At 45.0% G+C, this 19225-nt stretch overlaps 2 protein-coding genes and 2 non-coding genes across 6 annotated transcripts in view; 3 read left to right on the top strand and 1 right to left on the bottom strand.

Moving 5' to 3' along the window:
• The first annotated feature begins 410 nt into the window (after positions 1-410).
• On the top strand, positions 411-14118 carry TSR1 (TSR1 ribosome maturation factor). Its single transcript, NM_001133569.1, is given in 15 exon segments — positions 411-517; positions 711-814; positions 1121-1340; positions 1454-1588; positions 1952-2376; positions 3121-3280; positions 3716-3879; positions 4428-4621; positions 5727-5889; positions 6209-6319; positions 7355-7487; positions 11366-11482; positions 11960-12100; positions 12211-12285; positions 12415-14118. Coding segments are annotated over 15 exon segments (2418 nt in total). The 5' UTR covers positions 411-420; the 3' UTR covers positions 12594-14118.
• On the top strand, positions 6464-6558 carry LOC112129806 (small nucleolar RNA SNORD91 family). Its single transcript, XR_002912158.1, has one exon. It is a non-coding gene; the product is annotated as a small nucleolar RNA SNORD91 family (small nucleolar RNA).
• LOC112129805 (small nucleolar RNA SNORD91 family) lies at positions 7617-7711 on the top strand. The gene has a single exon (XR_002912157.1). It is a non-coding gene; the product is annotated as a small nucleolar RNA SNORD91 family (small nucleolar RNA).
• The window catches only part of SRR (serine racemase), a 21890-nt gene continuing 14190 nt past the window's right edge, over positions 11526-19225 (bottom strand). For 2 of the 3 annotated variants that reach the window (XM_002826825.6, XM_024234817.3), the window contains exons 3-8: positions 18788-18914; positions 17829-17932; positions 15384-15503; positions 15174-15248; positions 13447-13656; positions 11526-13137 (exon numbers count right to left, since the gene is read on the bottom strand). In XM_002826825.6, the coding sequence (XP_002826871.2) occupies positions 12919-13137; positions 13447-13656; positions 15174-15248; positions 15384-15503; positions 17829-17932; positions 18788-18914 (855 nt within the window). In that variant the 3' untranslated portion in view covers positions 11526-12918. Of the gene's footprint in view, positions 13138-13446; positions 13657-15173; positions 15270-15383; positions 15504-17828; positions 17933-18787; positions 18915-19225 lie in introns of all 3 variants that reach the window. The other variant, XM_063718380.1, reaches the window with a different exon arrangement.

Raw genomic sequence — 19225 nt, 5'->3', positions numbered from 1 at the left:
TAAAGAACATGCCGTTGCAAACGGAAGAGCAACGTGCCCGAATCTAGGTGACAGGAAGGGCTTAGGCCTTTTCGGCACGAATGGAGCATTCCAGTCAACATGTTTCTATGTGATGCAGCTTTATAGCGCAAAAAAATGACAATGCAAGGGGCACAAACAGCCCTGCTGGACCAACAGCCCGAGCCTCCGCAGTCTACATCCGGCACCTTCAGGCCCCCAACCACACACTGCGAAGTGGAAAAAGTTCCCACTGCGGCTTGGCGGAGCGGCTAACGCGGCGCTCTCAGGTGCTGCTGGAAAAGACCGTCGCGAGAGGGCGCAGGGAGTCCCGCCCCTTGGAGGGCCCGCCCTCTTGGAAGGGACCGGAAGCGCTCGTCCTGGCCCGGAAGCAGTGCTGACTCCGTACACGCGCGCTAAGGCATGGCGGCACACCGCCCCGGCACGCTCAAGCAGCAGAATAAAGCTCATAAAGGCGGGCGGCATCGGGGTCGGGGATCTGCACAGCGGGACGGCAAGGGTAAGAAGATAACGTAGAAGGAATAAGGGCTATTTGGCCGTTATTAACTCTTTTTCCCCATGCCCAGACTGAGCTTCTGTCTCCCGTCTGGGCTTCACGCGAAAGGCCCTTTCTAAGGTGGGCGGAGAGGAGTCCCTTTTCTTGACCTTGTTGTGGGGCCGATCACGCCAGCCCCTTCTAATCTGCCCTTCAGGCCGTCTAGCACTGAAAACCCTAAGCAAGAAGGTGAGAAAAGAACTCAGTAGAGTCGACCAGAGGCATCGCGCCAGCCAGCTCCGAAAGCAGAAGAAGGAGGCGGTGAGAGGAGCGGGATTTGGGAGACTGCGGCTTCTCTGGTGTTCTAGGTGGCTGATGCTTCGAAGTGGAAAATGAGACCGGGAGGAGGGTCCAGGGACAGAGCGTAGCCCTAGAGCACGTGTCGAGCGTGCAGGTCTAGCATTCTTTGCTTTGGTCAGAATTCCTGCCACCCCGCGGGCATACCTGTGGTCTTTTACTAGAGAGATGCTGGTTGTGGGTAGGGGGAGCATCTGTGGGAGTGGAAATGCAATGCTGGAGTGAAGTGGTGAGACACTGAGATGTTCTCGGATATCTTTCTATTTTCAGGTTCTGGCAGAGAAGAGACAGCTGGGTGGCAAGGATGGCCCTCCTCATCAGGTACTGGTGGTACCTCTGCACAGCAGAATTTCCCTGCCAGAGGCCATGCAGCTGCTTCAAGATAGGGACACTGGAACAGTACACTTGAATGAATTGGGAAACACTCAGAGCTTTATGCTGCTATGCCCCCGCTTGAAACATCGGTGGTTCTTCACATCAGCAAGGCCAGGTTAGAGTATACACCAATATTTTGTATGATGTTTGAGTAGTGGTAATTTTTTTTTTTTTTAGCATAATGTGCTGGTGCCAACCACCTCTTCTTACTGTGTCTTCTATCTGCAGGGGATCTGCATATTGTGTTAGACATGGCTAAAGTAGCTGATACCATCCTGTTCCTCCTTGATCCACTAGAAGGTTGGGACAGCACCGGCGATTACTGTCTTTCCTGCCTCTTTGCTCAGGGCCTTCCGACCTATAGTAAGTGAGTTAGCATTTATTGTGCATCTTTAATTTGTCAAGCACTATGCCTGGCATTTGATATAGGAATACAACTGATGGATCATATTCAGCTGGTGGTGGGATGTACACATATGGATTAAACTTGGTCCATTGTTTACAGATTATCACTCACGGTGTCTTTTTGTTTTTGGCTGTCCTTTGCCCAGAGAAACAAGGATGTGAATTTTGATTTCACTGTGAAATTCCTTCAGGGTAGTTCAGTGTTGGGCTTCCCAGTGATCTCTGGGCTTGCAACTGAGCTATTAGGTTGTTTGTGAACTGCAGAGGGATTTTTATGTAATGAAGCAGTAGGTCATGAAGCATTTTCTCTTTCATTTACAGCACTAGCTGTCCAGGGGATTTCTGGCCTCCCACTGAAGAAACAAATAGATGCCAGGAAGAAGCTAAGTAAAGCAGTGGAGAAGCGTTTTCCGCATGACAAACTCCTCTTGTTAGACACTCAGCAGGAGGCAGGGATGCTGCTTAGGCAGTTGGCTAACCAGAAGCAACAGCATCTTGCTTTTCGAGATCGGCGGGCCTACCTATTTGCCCGTGCTGTTGATTTTGTTGCTAGCGAAGAGAATAACTTGGTGGGCACCTTGAAAATTTCAGGCTATGTTCGAGGGCAGACTCTGAATGTCAATAGGTTGCTGCATATCGTTGGACATGGTGATTTCCAGATGAAACAGATAGATGCCCCCGGAGACCCTTTCCCTTTAAATCCTAGAGGAATTAAACCCCAAAAGGACCCAGATATGGCAATGGAGGTAAGACTGATATTCTTAATTCATGTTCATATGAAAGTTGGCACAGGAAGGAAACTTAAATTCAGAGAAGATAGTCTGTACACTTAGGTGAACGAGGAGACTGCTAGTCTGAAGTAAGGCAATAGTCAGTTATAAATAGGTTGATAAATCACATATTTATCCAGCACTTTCTCGGTACTCTGCACTGTGATTGGCTCTGAGTTTATAGAACACACTAAAGATGTGGTTGCTTTCCTCAAGGGACTTAATTGGGCTCAATCTGTGAAATAAAGATTGAGATAGCATATGGTTAGGGTGCGGACCAGCAGTGGAAGTTGAGAAAGTAGACTAGCAAGCTTCACATAAGAGATCAGACTTGAGCTAGGTGTTGAGAAGGATAAATGTGATTTATGAGTCGAAGAGGGATAAAAGAATATCCTAGAAGATAAAAGACAGAATGAACCTAGGCACAGTGGTGGATCAAAGCGTTTATGTGAACCTTGAAGAGATCAGCTTGATGGGAGTGAGGTATGTAATAAATGGTTAGGAGTGGAAGCAGATTAAGAAAGACCTCAAGAGCCAAGCAGAGACTTAAAATACCCTGGAAATTAGAAAACAGCCATTGGAAAAGTTGTGACAAGTTTTAGCATTTTGTCGCATTCATCTTATACATGAGGACTGATATTTCTGGGTCCTTCTGGTTACTGTGTTAGATTTAGGAGATTTTTGGTTCATGGTTGACTATCACCTGCTTTTGGTTTTCAGATTTGTGCTACGGATACTGTAGATGATATGGAAGAAGGCCTTAAGGTCCTAATGAAGGCAGACCCTGATAGACAGGAATCCTTGCAAGCAGAGGTTATCCCAGATCCAATGGAGGGAGAGCAAACCTGGCCCACTGAGGAGGAGCTGAGCGAGGCAAAGGGTTGGTATTGGTAAACTTGTTTGTAATTCATCTGACCTGGAATTGTGGATTTTCTCTAGTTGTTCCAAGTGAGGGCCCTATAGGATAGAGTGGGATGGGGGTATAGTTGAAAGTCTCTCCTCACCCTCAAATGCTGTATGTTTTCAATAAACAAACATTATACACAGTCTTGTTCATTTCTCAAAATTACTTGTGTTAATGTTTTATCATGAACAGATAAACAACTTTGGATTCATTGCAGGGCTTATTTAGCTGTGTAAGTATTGCTAGTTGTGAGGCAGCTGAATTAAATTTGGAAGTAGTCAGTTCTATTTACAGCGTCTGCCAGAATTTCCCATGTTGGCAGCAGTATGTGGTGCTTTGCCTAGGTGAGAATAACCAGAGGGATAGGGAAAAGAAGTCTATAATTTACTTAATTTGTTTGGGCTTTTACAGATTTCTTGAAGGAAAGTTCTAAGGTGGTAAAGAAGGTCCCCAAAGGAACATCCAGTTACCAAGCTGAATGGATTTTGGATGGTGGCAGCCAAAGTGGTGGGGAAGGAGATGAATATGAATATGATGATATGGAACATGAGGATTTTATGGAGGAGGAATCTCAGGTAAGGAATTGAGGCCTTAGGCCAATTCTGTGTCCAGCTCCAAACGTAAGGCAAAGTGCAGTTGTGATCTTGAGGAGTGTGTATGGTTAGTTTCTTTTTTTTTTTTTTTTTATGAGACGGAGTCTCGCTCTGTCGCTCAGGCTGGAGTGCAGTGGCGCTATCTGGGCTCACTGCAAGCTCCGCCTCTCGGGTTCACGCCATTCTCCTGCCTCAGCCTCCTGAGTAGCTGGGACTACGGGCGCCCACCAACATGCCTGCCTAATTTTTTTGTATTTTTAGTAGAGACGGGGTTTCACCGTGTTAGCCAGGATGGTCTCGATCTCCTGACCTCGTGAGCCGCCGCGCCCGGCCGTGTATGGTTAGTTTCTTAGGAATGACTCTGTAGTTGCCAGGAATGAGGCTTTTGTTTTATAGTTTAGACTGTATTAGAATTTATGTTGGTTGGGAATGGGGATCTAGTACAATTATTTTACTCTTAGCTTATTGGCCTTTGGGGTAGAGACAGGTGTGGATTTCTTCTGAAAAAACTGTAATCCTTTATTCTACAGGATGAGAGTAGTGAAGAAGAAGAGGAAGAATATGAAACTATGACTATTGGGGAGTCTGTGCATGATGATCTGTATGATAAGAAAATAGATGAAGAAGCTGAGGCAAAAATGTTGGAGAAATATAAACAAGAAAGACTGGAAGAGATGTTTCCAGATGAAGTGGACACGCCCCGTGATGTGGCTGCTAGAATTCGGTTAGTCAACAAGTCTATCAACAAGTCTAAATTCAATCAATACGTTTTTAAAAACTTGGCTCAGAGCTGTGTCACTGTGATGTGAAAGAGGAAAAACACATTTTTCCTGCTCCTGAAGAGCTAACATTTAATATGGGAAGGCAAGACGTACGTATGGGAAATGGTCATATATAATTAAGTTCTAGACTGTGGTGCAGACTAACGTTACAGGACTTGAATGAAGGAGAAATACTAAGGTTAATTAGCAAATACTTCTTCCCAAAGAACCAGTACTCAATTGACGTATATAATGTGTGGAAATTTTAGGGGGTTTGGGTAGAATAGCAGAAGTAGAAGAGTGAAGAAGTAGATGATTATATCTGTTCTGGAGGTGAGTGACTAAAGCCAGTGAATTAATTTTGGATATTAGGAGGTAAGGCTGTGTATTAGGCCATTCTCGCATGGCTATAAAGAAGTACCAGAGACTGCGTAATTTATAAAGAAAAGAGGTTTAATTGGGTCATGGTCCTGCAGACTGCACAGGAAGCATGGTGCTGGTATCTGCTCAGCTTCTGGGGTGGCCTCAAGAAACTTATAATCATGGCAGAAGGTAGAGGGGGAGCAAGTCATGTCACATGGCCAGCGCAGTAACAAGAGAGCAAGGCAGGAGGTGCTACACACTTTTAAACAACTAGATCTCATGAGAACTCACTCAACAAGGGGCGTGGTGCTAATCCATTCATGAGAAAACCTCCCCTAATGCAGTCACCTCCCACCAGGCTCCACCTCCAACACTGGGGATTGTATTTCAGTATGAGATTGGGGCAGGGACACACATCTGAACTATATCAGGCCATTACCAAGCATCTTTTTTGTCAGGTTAAAAAGCTCCCTGACAGGTAACAGGGAGCCACTGCAGATACTTTGTCTTTTGTCAGTGAGAAGCTTGGGTTTGGTTCTGATAGAACTTGTTATAAGCTGTTTGGAGTGTCGTCTTGGTTTAAGCTGTTGGGTTGTTTGGAGAGAGTTCTTTTCAGCTAGCTCCTTAGCCATTTTAGCAGTGACTTGAGTCTATATAGCACCATATAAATCTGACTTAATGTCTTTAAAATCTTCAATATTCTAGATTTCAGAAATACAGAGGCCTTAAGAGCTTCCGGACATCTCCATGGGATCCTAAGGAAAACCTTCCTCAAGATTATGCTCGGATATTTCAGTTTCAGAACTTTACTAATACTAGGAAAAGCATCTTTAAAGAGGTTGAAGAAAAAGAGGTTGAAGGAGCTGAGGTATCTACCCTCCTTGTTCACCTTGTATGTTGCTTTCATTTGTCAACATGCTCCCTACTTTATTCCTTCTCTTGGCATGAAAATATGCTGCATTTGGGGATTAGGGGAGCCCCTGAGTCATTGATTAGAATGATACTGGGAACAAAGAGGTATCAGCTATGTTAAATGAAAAAGTGTGCTCTGCGTGGTGAAGCATCTTGAAGGATGAGGGTTGGCTTTAAAAATTTTATCTGAGAGACTCAACATATTTGGAGAAAGCTTCCTCGCTATTGGGACTTTGAAGGTAACTCCATGATTGCTTTCTGCTTTCTTGTGGCAGGTTGGCTGCTATGTCACACTTCATGTCTCTGAAGTCCCCGTCTCAGTGGTCGAGTGCTTCAGGCAAGGAACACCCTTGATTGCGTTTTCTTTACTACCTCATGAACAGAAGGTAAATTGCTGTCTTGTGGGAAGATGGGGGGTTGTGAAACTTTCCAGCTGCTTCTGACAGTCTAAAATTCTGTTTATGTGTGACTAACATTTTACTCATTGGGATGCAGAAAGTCTGCCTTTATGATTAGGAATTGGAGAATAATAGAGAAGTCAGTGATGGTTTTATTCATATTGTCTGAACCTGTCTGAAGCATCTCAGTGATGCAATCTCTGTGTGGTTCTGAGACTTCTCCAAGTATGTTTTTCAGACCAGATTTTAAATAAGGGTTGGCAGCCTTAAAAATAAAGGTTTGGCTGGGCGCGGTGGCTCACGCCTGTAATCCCAGCAATTTTTGGGAGGCCAAGGTGGGCGGATCACCTGAGGTCGGGAATTTGAGACCAGCCTGACCAACATGGAGAAACCCCGTCCCTACTAAAAATACAAAATTAGCCAGGCGTGGTGGCACATGCCTGTAATCCCAGCTACTTGGGAGGCTGAGGCAGGAGAATTGCTTGAACCCAGTAGGCGGAGGTTGTGGTGAGCCAAGATTGCGCGGTTGCACTCCAGCCTGGGCAACAAGGGCGAAACTCCATGTCAAAAAAAAAAAAGTTTATGCCAAGGTACAGATCTCTTTTCTCTTGGTGGCCAGTAGTTGTGTATGTTGTGGGGTATGTGATAGTTCTTTGATCGGTTTTGGTAAGGGCTCAAGAAGAAGGGGCTTGAATGAGTGTGGTTTTGAGATTGTGGTGAGTGAATGCCTTGAAGGCCACTGATTTTTGTGTGGCAGATGTTGAACTCTTTTCTGTTAGATGCAGGAAGGTAGGTTAGCATTGAAGGATGCACGAAAGCTCTGATCAGCCTGTGTTTGGCTTAAATGCCAGTCATTGGTAGAGGTAAAGATGAACCCGTGTTTCAGCATCTACACTCCACCATTAATTAGCATTGTCAGTTCTTACAATGAGTCTGAATCTGCTAGTTTGGTTTGCCTTCTTTCATTTAGGTAATTGTATTCCTAGACTATGAAGATTTTTGTTTTTCTTACTTGGTCCCCAGATGTCAGTATTGAATATGGTGGTGAGGCGTGACCCTGGCAACACTGAACCTGTGAAAGCCAAGGAAGAGCTCATATTCCACTGTGGATTCAGGCGCTTCCGAGCCTCACCTTTATTCTCTCAGCACACTGCAGGTTAGCAGTGGGGAACCTGGGTTCTTGTCCATCTTGTCTTTTGGGAAACTGACTTGTGGTGGAGGGGTGCCGAAATATATGGTTTCAAAATCTTACATCTCTGGGTTAGAGGTATTTTCAGTTCTCTGGCTTAAGAGCCAATGATGTTTTTACTCAAAATGTCTGAACCTGTCTGAAGCATCCCAGTGATGCAACCTCTGTGTGATACTGAGGCTTTTTTGCCATGAGTATTTGTTCCAGAGCAGGTTTTGAGTAGAAGTTGGCAGCTTTATAAAAAGGGTATTAGGGTGGGTGCAGTGGTGCAGTGGCTCACACCTGTAATCCCAACACTTGTGGCATTAGAATGGGGAATTGAAGACCAAAAAAGCTAAGATTTAATCTTGTTTTTGTTTCTGTTTTTGTTTTTTTTTTTTGAGACGGAGTCTCACTCTGTCGCCCAGGCTGGAATGCAGTGGCGCGATCTAGGCTCACTGCAAGCTCCGCCTCTCGGGTTTACTTACACCATTCTCCTGCCTCAGCCTCCCAAGTAGCTGTGACTACAGGCGCCTGCCACCACGCCCAGCTAATTTTTTGTATTTTTAGCAGAGACGGGGTTTCACCGTGTTAGCCAGGATGGTCTCGATCTCCTGACCTCATGATCCGCCTGCCTCAGCCTCCCAAAGTGCTGGGATTACAGGTGTGAGCCACCACACCCCGCCTGTTTTTTTTGTTTTGTTTTGTTTTGGGTTTTTTTTTTTTGAGACGGAGTCTTACTCCGTTTCCCAGGCTGGAGTGCAATAGCATGATCTTGGCTCACTGCAACCTCCGCCTCCCGGGTTCAAGCAATTCTCCTGCCTCAGCCTCCCGAGTAGAGTAGTTGGGACTACAGGCAAGCACAACCATGCCCAGCTAATTTTTGTATTTTTAGTAGAGATGGGGTTTCACCATGTTGGGGTTTAGTAGAGATGGAGTTTCACCAAGACCAGGAGTTCAGGCTGGTCTTGAACTCCTGGCTTCAGGTGATCCGCCCACCTCGGTCTCCCAAAGTGCTGGGATTACAGACGTGAGCCAATGTGCCTGGCCTTTTTTTTTTTTTTTGAGACCGAGCCTCACTCTGATGCCCAACTAGAGTGCAATGGTGCAATCCAGGCTCACTGCAACCTCTGCCTTCCAGATTCAATCAATTTTCCTGCCTCAGCTTCCCTAGTAGCTGAGATTACAGGCACCCACCACCACGCCTGGCTAATTTTTGTATTTTTAGTAGAGACGGGGTTTCACCATGCTGGCCAGGCTGGTCTCGACCTTAGGCGATCCTCCTGCCTTGGCCTTCCAAAGTGCCGGGATTACAGGCGTGAGCCACTGCGCCTGGCCAATCATTCTTTTATTGTTTCAAAATGGTTTTGATTTTTTTTTTTTAGGATGAACTAACTATTTTCATATTTTAGACAGTTGGGAAAATAAGGAATAATGTAAAAGTAAAATTACCTTATATTAGAGAAAATTCATTTTTATTTTATACAGTTTCATCCAGATCTCATTTCTTTACACAATTTGGATTGTAATTGTAAATATGGTGTTAAACATTGCATTTATCACTTGATTTTGATCAATTTTCCATAAGATTAATTAGTTAATGAGACTTTTAATGCTTTATTGTCATTTGGATATATTCCAGTGTATGTGATGTACTGATATTTATTTAAGCTTCTACGGGTGAGCACTTAGGCTATTTCTAATGTTTTGCTCTAAACTAGATCTGAATGCATAAAACTTTATTTATTTCTTTGCTTATTTCGTAAAGGCAGATCCTTAGAACTGGAACTAAATAAAAGTCTCAGTTCCAGAGACTGAGACAGGAGGATCGCTTGAGGTCAGGAGTGTGAGACTCCGGTCTCTACAGTTTTTTTCTTTTTTTATATGGAGTCCAACTCTGTCATCAAGGTTGGAGTGCGGTAACATGATCTCAGCTCATTGCAGCCTCCACCTTCCGGGTTCAAGTGATTCTGGAACCTCAGCCTCCCAAGTAGCTCGGACCACAGGCGTCCGCCACCACGCTCAGCTAATTTTTGTATTTTTAGTAGAGATGGGGTTTCACCACGTTGGCCAGTCTGTTCTCAAACTCTTGACCTCAGGTGATCCACGTGCCTTGGCCTCCCAAAGTGCTGGGATTTATAGGGATGAGCCAACATGCCCGGCCTCTATGAAAAAAATTTTTTTTTTTTGGGAGATGGAGTTTTGCTCTTGTTGCCCAGGCTGGAGTGCAGTGGCAGGATCTTGGCTCACTGCAACCTCTGCCTCCTAGGTTCAAGTGATTTTCCAGCCTCAGCCTCCCAAGCAGCTGGGATTACAGGCACGTACCACCATGCCTAGCTAATTTTTCTATTATTAGTAGAGATAGGGTTTCACCATCTTGGCCAGGCTGGTCTCAAACTCCCGACCTCAGGTGATCCACCCGCATCAGCCTCCCAAAGTGCTGGGATTACAGGCATGAGCCACTATGCCCGGCCAAAAATTTTTCTTTTTAATTAGCCAGGTGTGGTGGCATGTGCTTTGCAGTCCCAGCTACTTGGGAGGCTGAGGGATTGCCTGAGCCAATGAGCCCAGGAGTTTGAGGCTCCAGTGAGCTGTGTTCACACCACTGCCCTTAAAATATTTTATTTTCCTATAAGTTTAGTATTTTAAAAAAGGGGGTGAGGGCTACATTGAAGGTAGAACACCAAATACAGTCTAGCCTAGATAGCAGAGTGAGACACTGTCTCAGAATTTAAAAGGGTGTGATAAAGTGTGGAAACTTTGATGTCTAGTGTGCCAAGGGCAGTGTGGGTGAAGGAATGGAGGCTGGGTATGGCTTATAGTTGGGTAAAGCAGAGGTAGGGGTCCTGAGATACTGAGAGACTCCTGGACGGGACTTGTGGCAGAAATGATTGTCTGCTACACAGTAGGAGCAGGAAGATGTGTTGCCCACTAACTTGGGGGCTTCTGAACATCATCCTAGTTCACTCACTCTCAGCAGTGGCAGGAGGAATATGAAGAAAGCAGTATTAATGGTGTTTTGGATAATTTTTATTCTCACCAATTGTGAGAATCACAGTCTCTAAGTGAGATTAATTTTTCTTTCCCTTAAAGTATTTTATTTTCCTTTAAGTTTAGTATTTTAAAAAGGAGGTGAGGGCTACATTGAAGGTAGAACATCAAATACAGTCTAGGCTCCAAGATTCTGACTCCAGATAAAAAAGTTACTGATCAGGCACCTGCAATTCCAGCTATTCGGGAGCCTGAGGCAGGAGAATCACTTGAACCTGGGAGGTGGAGGTTGCAGTGAGCAGAGATGGCGCCATTGCACTCCAGCCTAGGCAACAAGAGCGAGACACCATGTCAAAATACATAAATAAATAAAAAGTTACTGATACAGCCTGGCGCGGTGGCTCACGCCTGTAATCCCAGCACTTTGGGAGATTGAGGTGGGTGGGTCACAAGGTCAGGAGTTCGAGACCAGCCTGGCCAACATGGTGAAACCCGGTCTCTACTAAAAATACAAAAATTAGCCAGGCATGGTGGCGTGTGCCTGTAATCCCAGCTACTCAGGAGGCTGAGGCAGGAGAATTGCTTGAACCCGGGAGGCAGAGGTTGCAGTTAGCTGAGATCACACCATTGCATTCCAGCCGGGGTGACAGGAACGATACTCAAACTCAAAAAAAAAAAAAAAAAAAAGTTACTGATAGGACTAGATTGTATCTTTTAGGTGCATTGTGGCAGGGAAAATTTTTGAGAACTGGTGGATTAGAGAAGTAGAAGCTGCCGTAGGTTTGAGAGTTGCACTAATACAGCTTTTCACAGGCCTCTATTACCTCTGGTTTCTCAAAATGATTTTGGTTTTCATTTTTTAACCCTTATGGCAGCGGACAAACATAAATTGCAGAGATTCCTGACTGCTGACATGGCCCTGGTGGCGACAGTCTATGCGCCAATCACTTTTCCTCCTGCATCTGTGCTGCTTTTCAAGCAGAAAAGCAATGGTAAGTTGAGCTACAGAGAAGAACAGACCCTGCAGGTCCTTAATAGATGAACACTGTTTTCTCTTCTTTATTTAAATTTGGGAGCCAAATGGTATGGAGAAGGTAATGATGGTTTTCAAAATACACTAAGTCTTCATTTAACGTTGTTAATAGAACAATGAAAACTGCAACTTTTACGTGAAACAGTGTATAGCCAGTTCTGAAATAACTGCCTTTTGTTCAACATCCTTTCCTTGTAACAACTGACGAGAAAAAGTATGGTTTTCTTATACATCGTTTCTCTTAAAGTACAAGTTTTCAAGAACCTGTTGACAAGGTTAAGTGTGGGCTTACAGTTTACCAATCTTAGCCTCAGATTGGGCTAGGGCAGGGGGATGACAAACCACGCTCTTGCATGGGTCTTTAAATGGACTGGGGCAATAAATGAAGACTTTGGCCTGTAAATTCCTAAGTAGCTTCTTTGCTTTTGTCCTTTAGGAATGCACAGCCTCATTGCTACAGGCCATCTTATGTCAGTAGATCCAGACAGAATGGTCATCAAGAGAGTTGTTCTGAGTGGTCATCCTTTGAAAATGTTTACTAAGATGGCAGTAGTACGTTACATGTTCTTCAACAGAGGTGGGTACGAAGGAGGAGGATGGGATCTGATTACCTTTGTGGTATAAAGGTTGGGTTTACATTTTGTGGGTAAATGTTTCATCTTGGTCTTTTATGTGTTTGATTCTAAGAGGATGTGCTATGGTTTAAACCAGTGGAACTGAGAACGAAGTGGGGCCGAAGAGGACATATCAAGGAGCCTTTAGGTAAAGAAACATGGGATTTGAGACCATGTCTACACTTCTGCAGTGTTGCTAAATGACTATTGGGTTGGAAGTCATTGCTTTAAAATTTTCTACTTTTAATTTGACTGACTTGTTCTGATTTCTTTCTAGGTACCCATGGCCACATGAAATGCAGCTTTAATGGGAAGCTAAAATCTCAAGACACAGTACTGATGAACCTGTATAAACGAGTCTTCCCCAAATGGACTTATGATCCATACGTACCAGAACCAGTACCCTGGCTGAAAAGTGAGATTTCTTCAACAGTGCCTCAAGGGGGCATGGAGTAATGGATTCAAAGAGATTCTGTCTCACCTGGAGTGCCAGTCAGTACTCCAGGGATGGGAGGCACAAGTTGTGATTGGGCAAAGTTTATTTTCTATGTCAGCCTGTCAGTCCGCTGCCCCATTTTGCAAGACTTTTTTTTTAGCCTTGACAAAATGTCTCAGTTAAGTATAAAAGTTTTTCCACTACTTAGTCCAAAAAAAATATTAAATCTCAATGACATAGCCACTCTCCATTAAGAATCTGATAACCAAGAGTTGACAATGACTAGGAAACAAAATGTCTTCAGTATCTAAAGACACTGAATCCCACCATTTCCTTTTCTGTAAATTAAACAGAAACAGACTGATAAGAAGCTGGCCTTTCAGCCTGCTTCACCCAAGTTATGGAGGAGGTTAAGTCTACATTTCCACCACTGAGCACAATACAAATGTTCTTTACTTCTGGGGAAACAGTTTGAAAATGTTGAGACAGCACAGCAGCCACTCCAACACCAGCTGTAGGTTCAATGAGTAGTTTCATCCTCTCCCACACCAGCTGGGTTGCATGCTGTTGATATGGAAGGGAGTAGGAATTAGTGAAAGGGGAGTCTAGTTGGTTTACCTATAAAGGTCAGATGAGAATATATGTCCAGTTTGAATTTTCTTATCACTGGGTACACATGCTTCCCAAAGCTTTTCTTTAATTCTAACTCTGCTTCTGTCAAGAGGGTTGTCATTAATACATCTAGGGTACCCTCCCATGTCATGAAGTTACCTAGTCAGGTTCCCATGGGTCACCTGCCACTCCTAACGGAAGTTTCTTCTGCCTAAAAAGTTACACCATGCTTTGTTATTTCTTTTCCTGTTGGAGCTTTACCTTAATTTCATCCTCTGTGACAGTGAAGATATCATCCACAAGGTCCCTGATAATAGGCCAGGTGTTCAAGCCAATGCTGGATTTGACACCATCTGCTATGGTTTCTGGAGGATAAAGATTGGGCATCAGTTTCCCTTTCAGCTTGGACTGGTAGCAGTCATCTGCATTTGAGGGTTCAGCAGCATATACCTTCACACTAGGTTTCAGAGCCTGGGAAGAGGAATATTAAGACATCTTACAACAAACCACAACATTGCCTGCATGTCTAAAAGAAAATACGGGCCCGGTGTAGTGGCTCACACCTGTAATCCCAACACTTTGGGAGCCTGAGGTGGGTGGATCAGTTGAGGTCAGGAGTTGAAGACCAGCCTGGCCAACCTGGTGAAATGCAGTCTCAACTAAAAATATGAAAATCAGCCAGGCGTGGTGGCGGGCCCCCGTAATCCCAGCTACTCAAGAGGCTGAGGTAGGAGAATCGCTTGAACTTGGGAGGGGTAGGTTGCAGTGAGCCGAGATCACACCAAAAGGGGGCGGGGCGCAGTGGCTCACGCCTGTAATCCCAGCACTTTGGGAGGTCGAGGTGGGCGGATCACGAGGTCGGGAGATTGAGACCGTCCTGGCTAACAGTGAAACCCCGTCTCTACTAAAAATACAAAAAAAAAAAAAAAAAAAAAAAATAGCCAGGCATGGTGGCGGGCACCTGTAGTCCAGCTACTTGAGAGGCAGAGGCAGGAGAATGGCGTGAACCTGGGAGGCAGAGCTTGCAGTGAGCCAAGATCGTGCCACTGCACTCCAGCCTGGGTGACAGAGTGACACTCTGTCTCAAAAAAAAGAAAAGAAAATAGGCACAATAAGTAATACATTTCTGCCCAAGTAAGAGCCTTCCCTTTTGTGGATGTAATGAAAATATCTTCAGGCACTTTATAAATAAATTATATGTCTGATACTAGCCTTCCATTGCCTGGATCACATCTGCTTCTCCTGGTAATTTGAGAAAAGAGTAGCCCCTTGGTATGGATAGTAGCTTGATGACATGGAATTCAGGGAAAAGACTATGATGGTGTCACTTGTAACTGCTTTTGTGCTGTAAAATAGTCATGGATTAAGAAGACAGTTGGCTGGGTGCGGTGGCTCACACCTGTAATCCTAGCACTTTGGGAGGCCAAAGTAAAAGGATTGCTTGAGCCCAGGAGTTCCAGACCAACCTGGCCAACACAGCAAGACCCCATCTCAAAAAAAATAAAAATATTAAAAATAATAAATAGGCCGGGCGCAGTGGCTCACGCCTGTAATCCCAGCACTTTGGGAGGCCAAGGCGGGCAGATCACAAGGTCAGGAGTTCAAGACCAGCCTGACCAACATGGTGAAACCCCGTCTGTACTAAAAAAATACAAAAAAATTAGCAGGGTGTGGTGGCGCGTGCCTGTAATCCCAGCTACTCGGGAGGCTGAGACAGGAGAATCGCTTGAACCCGGGAGGTAGAGGTTGCAGTGAGCCAGGATCGTGCCACTGCACTCCAGCCTGGGCAACAGCGGGAGTCTGTCTCAAAAAATAATAATAATAGTAAATAGAGTAGTGAGGCAGAGATGGGCCTTCATCTCAAGTCCCAAAGGAATAAGGGCAAGGAATGGTAATGTGTGCAGAATGTTGAGCACGTGTATATAGAACATTTAGGATGTAAAGTAAATCCTCTGCTTGAAGCAGGGAATCCTCCAGAAGCTGCTCACCTTAATTGTAATTGCTATTCCAGCAACCATTCCTCCTCCACCTACAGGTACCACCAGTGCATCTACCAAAGGAACCTTCAGTGAAAAGAATATAAACTGTAAATAGGCCTATTAGTAAGCAGTTTTATATTTAATGTGTACATATAAAATAATTGAACATAGCCCAACAGCTTTACCAGTAGCTAAACAGGAAGAACTCAGCTATTTTACCTGGTTCAGCACTTCCAGGGCAATTGTCCCTTGTCCAGCTATCACTGCAGGCTCCTGGTTGGGATGTACCATGATGCCTTCTGTTTCTTCTGTAACTCTTTTTGCAACATTTTCTCTGGACTGAAAGTACATTAATTTAGCTTAATTGATTTGTATTTAATAGAGTCCCCAACAAGTTCCATTTGGTCATTCAGCATTTTATTGACCATCTACTTTTTTCAGACTTTGTTCAGGTACTAGAGATATATATGTTAATAAAATATCCCTGCCCTCAAGGGCATTATATTATATGGTAGAGATGGGTGAAGTAAATATATGGTATGTCTAAGTGCAATGGAGTAAAATGAAGGAATTTATTTCATATAGGGTAGCCAGGAAGAGCCTCTAGTAAAGTGACATTTTAAAAGATCTGAACAAGTGCTGTGGATGTCTAGAATATTCCAGAGAGGGGTAACTGCAAAGACTACAAAGTAGGAGTGCTTGGCCTTTCTGAGGAACAGCTAAAAATGTTAGTATGGCTGGCACAGAGTGGGCAGAGAAATAATAGAAGATGAGGTCAAGGCTGGGTGCAGTGGCTCACACCTATAATCCCAGCACTCTGGGAGGCCAAGGTGGGCAGATCACTTCAGGTCAGGAGTTCAAGACCAGCCTTGCCAACATGGCGAAACCCCATCTCTACTAAAAATACAAAAATTAGCCAGATGTGGTGGCACGCGCCTGTAATCCCAGCTACTCTGGTGGCCAAGGCATGAGAATCTCTTGAACCCAGGAAGCGGAGGCTGCAGTGAGCTAAGATCAAACTGCTGCACTCCAGCCTGGGTTGGACAGAGCGAGACCCTGTCTCAAAATAAATAAGAAGATGAGGGACCGGGCGCAGTGGCTCACACCTGTAATCCCAGCACTTTGGGAGGCCAAGGCGGGCAGATCACGAGGTCAGGAGTTCGAGACCAGCCTGACCAATATGGTGAAACCCTGTCTCTACTAAATCAAAAATTAGCCGGGCATGGTGGCACGCGCCTGTAGTCCCAGCTACTCGGGAGGCTGAGGCAGAAGAATCGCTTGAACCCAGGAGGCGGAGGTTGCAGTGAGCTGAGATTGTGCCGCTGCACTCCAGCCTGGGTGACAGGGAGATCCTGTCTCAAAAAAAAAAAAAAAAGATGAGGTCAGAAAGAGGAATGTTTGAGTTTATCCAGGGCTTAGATGATTGCAAGAACTCTGGTTTCCACCGTGTATGAGATGGGAATCCAACAGAGAATTTAGACTTGAAAAGAGACAAGTTCTGGCCGGGCGTGGTGGCTCACACCTGTAATCCCAGCACTTTGGGAGGCTGAGGCGGGCAGATCACGAGGTCAGGAGATTGAGACCATCCTGGCTAACACAGTGAAACCCCGTCTCTACTAAAAATACAAAAAATTAGCTGGGCGAGGTGGCAGGCACCTGTAGTCCCAGCTACTCGGGAGCCTGAGGCAGGAGAATGGCGTGAACCCCGGAGGCAGGGCTTGCAGTAAGCCGAGATCGCACCACTGCACTCCAGCCTGGGCGACAGAGCGAGACTCCGCCTCAAAAAAAAACAAAAGAGACAAGTTCTGACTTTATTAAATGGAGAGCTCTGGTTGCTCAGAAAAGCCTGTAGTGCGGCAAAGGTGGATGCAGAGAGACCAGTTTAGCTACTGAATTGAATATAGGTGAGAGTTGATGTTGGTTGGAATCAGAGTGGTAACGGTAGACACAGAAGCAGTTGGGTTATGGAAATATGTTGAAAGCAGACTGAGATTTGGATGTGGGGTATGAGACTGGCTGTGTGCAGTGGGTCACGCCTGTGATCCCAGCATTTTGGGAGGCCAAGGTGGGAGGATTGCTTGAGCCCAGGAGTTTGAGACCAGCCTGGGCAACAGTGAGACCCTGTCTACAAAAAATAAAGGAATTAGGTGTGGTGGCATGCACCTGTAGTCCTAGCTACTCAACAGGCTGAGGCAGGAGGATCCCACAACATTGGAAGAGCCCATCTCCAACAACAACAACAAAATTTCGAAAAAAGATGACTCCAACTTTGTTTTGAGTAACTAGAAGAATAAAAATTGTCATTTACCAAGATGAGGAAGACTGGAAGTGAAGCAATATAGGGAAGTAAGATCAGGAGTTTGGTTTTAGCTGTAGTTTGAGATGCCTTTTAAGACATCAAGTGGGAAAGTTAGGTAGCTGTTGGATATAAAAGTTGGCTGTTAAGGGGAAAGAAATTGGAGTTGGTGTTGTTAGACCATAGGTGATAATTTAAGCAATGAGACTAATGAGATCTTGTGAGTGTAGATGGAGAAAAGGTTGAGCATGCTAACAGAAATAAAGAGGAAGCCACAAAGGAGGCTGAGAAGGAGCAGCCAGTAAGGTAGGAAGAGCCATTGGTCACATGAAGGCTGTTAAGGTGGTACCAAGCGCTGCTCTCCTTACCTCATCACTAGGTTCACAGTATACAATTGACGCTCCGTAGGCTTGTATTGCAAGTTTTTTACAGTCTGGAGCTGTCTGGGGCACCACAATATAAGCAGGAATTCCTGGGAGAGGAAAACATGTTTGGTTACTACAAGTCAGGAGAATTTAGAATAGAAACTTATGCGGCCAGGCGCAGTGGGTCACACCTGTAATCCCAGCACTTTGGGAGGCTGAGGCGGGTGGATCACGAGGTCAGGAGATTGAGACCATCCTGGCTAACACGGTGAAAACCCGTCTCTACTAAAAATACAAAAAAAAAAAAAAAAAAAAATAGCCAGGCATGGTGGCAGGCTCCTGTAGTCCCAGCTACTCAGTCCCAGGCTGAGGCAGGACAACGGTGTGAACCCGGGAGATGGAGCTTGCAGTAAGCCGAGATCCTGCCACTGCGCTCCAGCCTGGGTGACAGAGCAAGACTCCATCTCAAAAAAAAAAAAAGAAACATATTCAGCTAGGTGTGGTGGTGTGGTGGCTCATGCCTGTAATCCTAGGAGCCAAGGATTGGGAGGCCAAGGCGGGTGGATTGCCTGAGCCCAGGAGTTCGAGACCAGCCTGGGCAACATGGTGAAATTAGTATTTTGTATTTGTAAAATAGAAAAAAATTAGCCAGGCGTGGTGGTGCGCACCTGTAGTCCCAGCTACTCACGAGGCTGAGGCAGGAGAATCACTTGAACCCAGCAGGTGGAGGTTACGGTGAGCCGAGATCGCTTCACCGCTCTCCAGCCTGGGTGACAGAGCAAGATTCTGTCTTCAAAAAAAAAAAAAAAAAGTAAAAAGAAACTTATGTTCATATTGCTTGCAATCAGATAGAGATTTCTTTGGAAAGTTACTTCCCACAGCTATCATCACTCTCACTGAAATTAAGGGCACTTTTCCAGTCCTTTCTGAAGATCTACCCAGTACCTTGAGAAATCAAGTACCTTCCAATTTGGCAGCATAGGTGAGAGCCTGTCCGTGGTTTCCACTGCTGTGAGTAACAACAGCTTTCGGCTTCCTTTCTAAAGCGTCAGGAACCAAGCTTCTGACGGCATTGAGAGCACCACGAATCTGAAAAAGAGGGATGGTGAATTCACATATTTGATTAAAACATTGTTTTGGAAAGCAAGGAGCTTTTCTAGATTTTCTATCCTTAACATACACATCCAATCTGTCACTAAATCTTATCGATTTACTTCCTAAATATCTCATGTGCATCTTTATTTTTTATTTTTTTGAGATGGAGTCTCCGTTATCCCGGCTGGAGTGTAAGTGGCCCGATCTCGGCCCACCGCAACGTCCGCCTCCCCACACCGCATCTACCCCCAGAGCCGGGTTCAAGTGATTTTCCTGCCTCAGCCTCCCAAGTAGCTGGGATTATA

Source organism: Pongo abelii, chromosome 19 (genome assembly GCF_028885655.2).
Source record: "Pongo abelii isolate AG06213 chromosome 19, NHGRI_mPonAbe1-v2.0_pri, whole genome shotgun sequence".
Lineage (NCBI taxonomy): Eukaryota > Metazoa > Chordata > Mammalia > Primates > Hominidae > Pongo > Pongo abelii.
This window is presented reverse-complemented; position numbering and strand designations above follow the sequence as displayed.